The following is an 8,329-nucleotide window of genomic DNA, read 5'->3' on the forward strand; positions in this document are numbered from 1 at the left end:
GAGAGAGAGAGAGAGAGAGAGAGAGAGAGAGAGAGAGAGAGAGAGAGTCAAAGTACACAGACAAACATGGGGCATTCGTTGTTAAAGGTTTCAAAATAAAGGCAGCATTAAAAACGGCGCTTCGAGATGCATCCCGCATGCACTGGTGCCCATGTCCAGCAGTGTGAGAGGCGGGGTAGGCTACACCCTGGACAAGTCTTCAGTCCATCACAGGTCCACATAGGACAGTTTAGGCCTATAGCTACTTATCAATAACATGCATGGTTTAGGGAGAAAACCCGCGCATGCATTGAGAGAATGTGTGAACTTGGTCCTGCACCGTTCTCCACAGGAGGCAGCAGCTCCAACAACTGAGCCGCCTGTTTGCCCGCAAAAGATCTAACAAATAAAGTCCTGTGTTCCACTTCACCTTCTGTCATTTTTTTTTCCAATTAAACCATCACTTTGTCCAACACAAATAAATAATAAATGCTGGGACCACAAAACCCACGTTTGTGATATTTTTTTCAAAATTGTAAAAAAATAAATAAATTAAAAAAGTTTGTACAGAGACAATTTTTCATCACGCTATTCAAAAAGTAATCCTTGACCAAATATCCACAAATTTCTAGTTATTATTTTTTCCCCCACTGAGGATCATTTATGGACAGCCCCTAGCTCAAGTCTTTTATTTTGAAAGTCACAGTTGCACAGTTCTGGTTTCAGTGTGTCTGCTTTGACTCAGTGCGCAGCAGTGTGTGTGTGTTTGTGTGCGCGCGTGCCTCTGACAGAGACTTGCAAAGACAATTGAAACAACTTCTCAGCTCGGTTTCGGTCCAGGAGTTTGGCCCCAGGAGCCTCTCCCGACATCTCCACTGCGCCGAGACCCCCCGAAGCTGGTTTGCTGTTTGTTTGTGGGGTGTTTTGTGGGGTGGTGTTGTGTGAGAACGCGAGGAGCGCATGGACGAAACTCTGGGAAACTTTGGCTTCATGATCCTGATGAGTTCTTGTTGTGAGTGCAGACCTCGGATCCGGACTATGTTTTTGGGACTTTCTTCGGGGTGTTGTGGACTGGGAGACTTGGTGAAACGCCTGGGGAAAGTTGTAGCCTGATTGAGTTTGGCCCCAGCAGGTCTCCGAGACTGTCTGCAGCCTTCTCTTCATGAGGTTGGAGATGTTGAGCGCTACCTGGGACCGAATGTGACTCTGATGCTGCACGACAGCCAGAGAACGGGGACCACCGGCTGCTCATGGTGCGCGCGCCGTGCACAGGCTCCCGGTCTTTGGCGACCAGTTTAAATCGATGCGGCATCCTCGGAGAGGCGGACGGGACCGACTGGGCTCATCCAAAGCTGTCTAGGTGTGTCGCATGTTCAAGTCGAGACGCTCGGGTCTTGTTCGGCGACTCTGGAGAAGCCGTCTGGTCAGCGAGGGCGACGGACGGGATGGAGGCAGACGAGGCGCGGGCGGCGGCGGCGGCGGCGGCGGCGGCAGACACCCGGGGAAGCTCCACAGACACGAGCAGCGGTCGGTGACGCGCTCCGAGCCGGCGCCGAGACCCTCGGCGGAGGCTGGAGASGCGACGGAGAGGGAGGAAGAGGAGGAACAGGAGGACGACCGGGGTGCCATGTGCGTCCCGGAGCGCAGCAGCAGCAGCTCCGGGCGGGAGCAGGAGGGCGACAGCAGGACGGTGACATGCTGTCTGTTCGGGGAATGGGCCCTCAGACGCCGGGGCCCCTACTGGGCCCCGAGGAAAGASGGCGCTGGAGGTGGCCCCTGTCAGTGCGCACCAAGACGCGCGGGGCTGGAGGAGGAAGTGTCGGGCGCAGCGCACGGCTTCTTAAAGAGACTCAAAGAGAGCTCTCTTGACGCCTTGGTGAGGGCCGTGGACACCGGGGGAGGGATGAGCAGCGAGTGCGTCGTGGTGCCCGGGACCGAGCTGCGGGTGGGCGCCCACCACGCCTCCCCCCAGTACCTGTTGTGTAAGCTGTTCCGCTGGAGCGACCTGCCGCTCTCAGYCCGGCTCAAAGCGCTCAGCCACTGCCAGAGCTTCGGCGCGGAGGACGGCGCCAAGGTGTGCTGCAATCCCTATCACTACAGCCGTCTGTGCGGGCCAGGTAAGCGGGCTTCAGGGGGCGATAAGCGGGGGAGACACACACAAACACACACATACACACATACACAACATGATCAAATCTAACAGAATCCATGTCATACGTAGTGAACAGAGCAGCAGTGACATCTCCATCAGGTGCTCCCTGCAGGTGGGGGCTGATTGCAAGAAGTTAATTATCATTAAAGCCACACGAGGATGATTGATGGCTCAAAATGAAAGATAGTGTGAAATAAGAGGTATTTATTTTAAATGAGCTCTTCTTGCCTGCAGCAGAGGAATAATAATGTTGATGTAAAGTGTCAATCACAAAGAAAGAAAGAAAGAAAGAAAGAAAGAAAGAAAGAAAGAAAGAAAGAAAGAAAGAAAGAAAGAAAGAAAGAAAGAGAAATTCATGATTACATTTTTTTCTGTGTGATTTAAACAGATTATTTTTAAGCGGAACATTCCCTGTCATGTTTTCTGATCTGCCCTTTAAGTTACACAAACTTCTCTCTCTCTCAGTCTTTTCTTCTTTTCACTGTTTTAGCCCAACTTCTCTGCCTCCCACACGGTCCAACCGAGGACCGTTCTCAAGTTGCACTTCGGCTCTCTTTCCTCTGACAAGGAGGTCCTCCTCTTGTTATTTAGGTGAAGGAGTGCCGATAATATACAGTTTGCATAGTGCTGGCGCCAGACTGACTCGCTTGGTATCTGACTGACTGAGAACTCCGGCAATTACTGGCTCTGCTCTTAAAGGGGCCGCAGCCACAAAATCCCAGGGCCACTTTGGACTGAAGGGACTAACCCAGCAGCATGAAGCAGTGTTTTTAAAGGTTTTAGTGGGTTAACTTTGCAAAGAGGCTCAAACACATGCAGCCAAGGAAATAAACTGTCAGAAAGGAGGATGACGTAAATATCAAGTGCAGTTTTTTAAAGACAATATAAGATCTGATGGTTAATATAAATAACCCACCCACCATCTACATTTACTGGCTTCTTTTTTATGGATTGCCCATTATCCAGCAATGACAGTGCAAATGGCATGGGGCACCATGGTCATAAGTCCCATCACAGGGCCACGAGACAAACAACCGTTCACTCTCAGTTTAGAGCTGCCATTTAGCCTGGCATACATGATTTTAGTCTGATGGAGGAGTATTCTGAGAAAACCCACACATGCATGGAGAGAACCGTCAAACTCCACCCAAAGAGGTAAAGCATCATTAAATTAGAGGCCAAAGAGTTTCATCAAGTTTAGCAGTTATATGGTCAGATCTTTCTTAAACGTTGTGCTTTTCAAAAGACTTTAGTTTGGAGAACAGACTGACGAGCTAACCGCTAACCCAAAGTCCGTTGTCAGTGTTAACAATGATTTTCTAGAAACCAGAACTGCTGGTAATTTATCATAAATGCAACATTTTTTCACTACACTGTTTCAAACTTTTTTCATGATTTTTTTTTATTGTGAAGTTCTGTCAAACTCAGCAGCTGGAATTTTTCATAAAAATGTATTTTATTTCTTACAGTGTTGCTCCAATCTCCAAACATTATACTTGCATAGTTTAACAGTTTATTTGAATTCTACTTTATAAACTAGTAACTACCAAACAGTTATCATTTATGGTTATTTGCATACAGTTCCAAAGAGCAGCAGCTGCAGCTAGCTGTAGCACTTCCTGTGCAGCCTGAGGGACTTCCAACAGAAATATATATGATATTTTTGTCAGGATACTTGTGTAATGGGTTTTACAAAAAAAAAMCAGGATTGTCTTTAAATTTTAGTTGTTTTCAGATTGCAGTAAAACCCGTTTGCTTTAGACAAGTCGTTAATTCTTTTATTTTGGTTAGAATTAAACTCYTTTTCCAAACTGAGGTCATTCAAAGTGCTTTATAGGGCAGATTCAAAACCTTTCCACAAAACTCCACTTTGAAACATCTGAACATCTCTTTGTTATATCCGTGAGGATTGTTATTCTATTTTATTCTGACAAAAACACTAAAATGTTGTTTTTCAGTRTTACGAAACATAAATGTTGATTGTCTCATTAATTAATGTAGCAGCGACAAACTTACACATATTATGTATTTCTCAGCATTCATTCTGTGTAAAACTAATAATTCTRACAATATTTTTCCATCTCATAATAATGTTTCTTTGTTTTTGTTGTGTTCACAGAATCACCTCCTCCCCCATATTCTGTGGCTCATTCAGATGAACATAAGCTACTGGGTAAGTCTGGGAAAACTGTGTCGTCAGACTCGTCACCGCCCTATTTTTAGACTGGAAACATAGGTTATCTTTGCAAAGCTGTTTAAATGGCACCCAGTTATTAGGAGTGAAGATCTGTTTGTGCAACAACACTCACTCTCAAAGACTCTTCTTAAAAATAAACAAAGCGATCAATCTGATGGTTGATTAATCAAACACAAATCACTGGATCAAACTCCTACCTTATTTAAAACCTAACGCCTTTTCTTGTGTTTTTTGTTTCCTTCACCGTCTAAAACCAGACTCAGCCCTGTCGTACACTGAAACTGCGCCCCCTCCTCTCTCCAGCCCACCCCACATTATGCCAAGAGACTACACAGGTGAGTCGCTTGCATTATTTCTGCTGAAGTGCTCCATTTGTGTTGTGGCTTCATCCAACAATATGAGGCTAAACGCTGAGTTTCTGCAGACATATATATTTTTTCACCCACAATCAAGCTTAGATGGCACAAACGGTGGACACATTTTTCCAGAGTCACTCATTAATGCAAACACACACACACACACACACACAACACAACACGCTTCCTTTCTGTGTGTTTACACAAGTGGGTAAATTATATTTACCAGCGTTATCGGGTCGTGCTCGCCTCCTATCTTCAAAGACTTTGCAAAGCCAAAAAACTCCGGAGCGTAAAGCCCCTATTGTGAGAGTGGCATGGAGGGCTCGRTGGGGGTCTGGGGGCAGCGTGGTGGTGGGGGGCGTTTTACTGTCTAGATGCCGCAGCAGTGTAGCGTTTCTGTCTCTCTTTCCTCATCTATACTTTCTCCACAGCAAAATATTTCACCAGAGCTGCAATAAGATCCCCCCACACACTCCCAATCCCTTTTGCCTCTCAAAGTCACCCCCCCACCACACACACATTCACTCTCCCTCTTTCTTCCCTCAAATCCCTTCATTCCTCTCTGCAATTGAGCAGTGGAAAGAGGCTGGCACTTTAGGGCTGGTGGGAGTGGGGGGGTCCGAGCCGCTCGAATGAAGCGGCGGTGTAGAGTTTTGTGTGTGTGGGAAGAGGTGGAGTGTGGTGAGGTGGGTGGGGGGGTGGTGGTGGCTTAGTTCTGAGTCGGGACAGGAAACAGCCCCCTCTAGATGATGAAACTGGAGCTTTATTTGTTTATGTGCTGGGGTCGGGTGGAGAGGTCCTCGTAGCGTTAGAAGAAACCTACAAACCCACTCAATCAAGCCTCCCCAGGCTTACGTGTGGACGGCGTTGAAAGGTGAATGGGCACCTAGAAAGTCTGTGCAGCGTCGCCACTCGAAGAGTGGCAGAACAGAGCGAGGCGTTTTGAGTCGGCTGGGTGGAGGAATTACTGCTGGGCTTTTTGAGAGAATGCTGAAAGATTTAATTGTCTTGTGTGTGTGTGTGTGTGATAGCTTCACCAAAATCCATGGGAAGCTATTTTAGTCACATTTCTACAAATATTTTAGGGGTGTCTCCAAAACAGTTTTTTTCTCAAACCAAGTACAAGTACTTCAATTTTAGTAATYGCCRGTACCGAGTACTTACTGAGTTTGAACAGGTGGTTCCCTGGATCTAGTTGATTGGATCAAATTAAAAATACAGCCCGATATATACTGTTACAACATTTTCAAATAAAAACGAGAAGTGAAACACATTTGCCGAATAAGTTCTGACGTAGTGAACATTTAAGCAGGCAGTACGCACGGGATTTCAATCCGGTGGAGTTCAATGCAAAAAAAAAAAAAAAGTCAGACTCGTCACCCAACGTTATTCATCCACAAGCTGGTCCCGGTTTAAGCTCCTTAGTTTTCTTCAGTCAGATTCCATCATGTAAAACGTGTTTTATCCCATTTTATGAGTTTGTAATGGTTTGACTATATTTCTAAACTGCTGCTTCCTGGTACAATCGGCTCAGCGTCTGAGCGCTTTTAGCACAAACAAACACTCCCATGAACTTCTGACAAATCACACAATAAAGTTCTTATGTGGAGGGGGTACCTCACATGGTTTATTAGCTGTTCCCGCTGTTCGGTACCAGCTTCAGCTCAGCTACAGCTGGACCCTCCCCCCGCTGTCAGCGTCTTCTCAGTTATTCCTCTAACGTGAAGAGAATCACATTTAGTTTTCTATGTCTCCAGATAGCATGTCACGTCACCAATACTGGTTGATAACAGAATAATCACAACTTTCCTGATAGTAGACATCCTGGGAGGTGTAGTCCCACTTTACAATTTCTACTTCCCGTTTACAGGCATACACACATCTGACGTCATTTGTCCACAGACAGACAGACAGACAGACAGACAGACAGACAGACAGACAGACAGACAGACAGACAGACAGACAGACAGACCGACCGACCGACCGACCGACCGACCGACCGACCATACGCGACCGAAAACATTATCTCCCCACCTTGGCGGAGGTAATAAAATTTTATTTAAACTTTTATAACTTTCTTAAGAGTGGAACTGACAATCCTTTCATTGAAATGTAAACTGGAACACATTCAACAGATGTCGATTCTGGTATTGTATTGGTCTTGAGTATTGGAGAGTTTTCTACGAGTAGGCCCTATAATGTTGGTATTGCGACACCACTAAATATGTTGTTAAGTGTGAGCACTGAAGTTCCGTTATTACAATTCTGCTCACCATTTTTGCCCAGTTTTATGTCCTACAACTTTGGAGAAATAAAGTATATGTGAAAGTGTGTGGCTGATCAGGAACCATGTGCCAACACTTTTAATAATGGTATATTGTAAAACATAGGCAAAATTTGTACACTACTGCGAGAAATTTCCCCAAACACATCAACAGGATGTTGATAAAACAAGTAAGGAAACAGTCCATTTTAAAGCACTATAGCTCAGTGATTTGTTTAAACTTGTTTAGTTTTATCCTGTAASGTATATCTGAGCTATAGTCCATTTTAAAGCACCATAGCTCAGATAYACCTTACAGGATAAAACTAAACAAGTTTAAACAAATCACAGAGAGGTGGACTTTACATGAACTGACTTTTTGATACCTTTCTAATTTCTTTTACACAATCGCACTTTAAGTTATACAATTTTGGACGTTTTGCTACAGAATTTTAAACTACGGTAACGAAAAAACTTCTTTACTCCCACAACTTATTTAGAACATGTACATGCATGATTGTCTTTCACCCAGTGTGTTTTTCAGTKCTGTAAATAGTGAGAGTGCAGAAAATGCACCTACCGTAAGTTTTAAAGTTTTAAGATGTTTTATGATTTTTTCTTCTGAACTGCCTTCTTTTGACACGTCTTTTACAGTTTATTCGTCTAGGGCTGCAACAASGAATCGATAAAATCAATAAAAATCGATTATTAAAAGCGTTGGCAACGAATTTCATTATCGATTCGTTGTGTCGCGCGATTTATGCGTGCCTCGTCGTGTCGCGGAGCCGTTTACGTCACCCACAGAACGTTGTCAATGCTGGCTAACCTGAATAAAGTTTAGGAAGAAAGAAAAAACTACCTGTAAAGATCCGCCCTCTCTGACTCTCGAGTGAAAAGTAGAGACTTCGCACTTTAAACCAGTTTTTAAATCATGTTGTTAGGCCAAGTAGATCTGAAGATATGATAAAACGTATATGCCACATTAAATTTAGGTCTGATTCGAGCCGTGTCACAACGAGGAAACGCGTGCGGGGGGTGGGGGTGGGGGGCACACAAATCCACCGTTAGTTTTGTCCTCCTCTTGGGCCAAAAGTATGAAAACCCTCCAGTTTTTTCTGACTGAGGGTCAAAGTTATTTGTTGAGCAGCAAAAGTTTCTGGACGAAGGAATAAAAAAAATAGACGCGAGCAGCAGGTCAGCTTCAGCATATATTTAATACAACTAGCAAAATAAATTGTTAAAATATGTATTATGTGCTTCTGTGTTTTAATTCAGGAGATTATAAAACAAAATCCTTCATTTTATGGAAAGACCCTCTTGATTCAAGAGAAAACTCCAGTTTTTAAAAAAAATGACTGCTTATCAATTAATTGTTGGTC

The 8,329-nt window shown here is 44.5% G+C and overlaps 1 protein-coding gene across 1 annotated transcript in view; it reads left to right on the top strand.

Annotated features, from left to right (window-relative positions):
* Positions 1–736: 736 nt before the first annotated feature.
* Positions 737–8,329, top strand: part of LOC106512957 (mothers against decapentaplegic homolog 6) — a 29,416-nt gene continuing 21,823 nt past the window's right edge. Inside the window, exons 1-3 of the mRNA XM_014001527.1 lie at positions 737–2,096; positions 4,251–4,304; positions 4,586–4,663. Of these exons, the coding sequence (XP_013856981.1) occupies positions 1,349–2,096; positions 4,251–4,304; positions 4,586–4,663 (880 nt within the window). The 5' untranslated portion in view covers positions 737–1,348. The remainder of the gene's footprint in view (positions 2,097–4,250; positions 4,305–4,585; positions 4,664–8,329) is intronic.

This window comes from Austrofundulus limnaeus, unplaced genomic scaffold (genome assembly GCF_001266775.1).
Source record: "Austrofundulus limnaeus strain Quisiro unplaced genomic scaffold, Austrofundulus_limnaeus-1.0 Scaffold9, whole genome shotgun sequence".
Classification (NCBI taxonomy): Eukaryota; Metazoa; Chordata; class Actinopteri; order Cyprinodontiformes; family Rivulidae; genus Austrofundulus; species Austrofundulus limnaeus.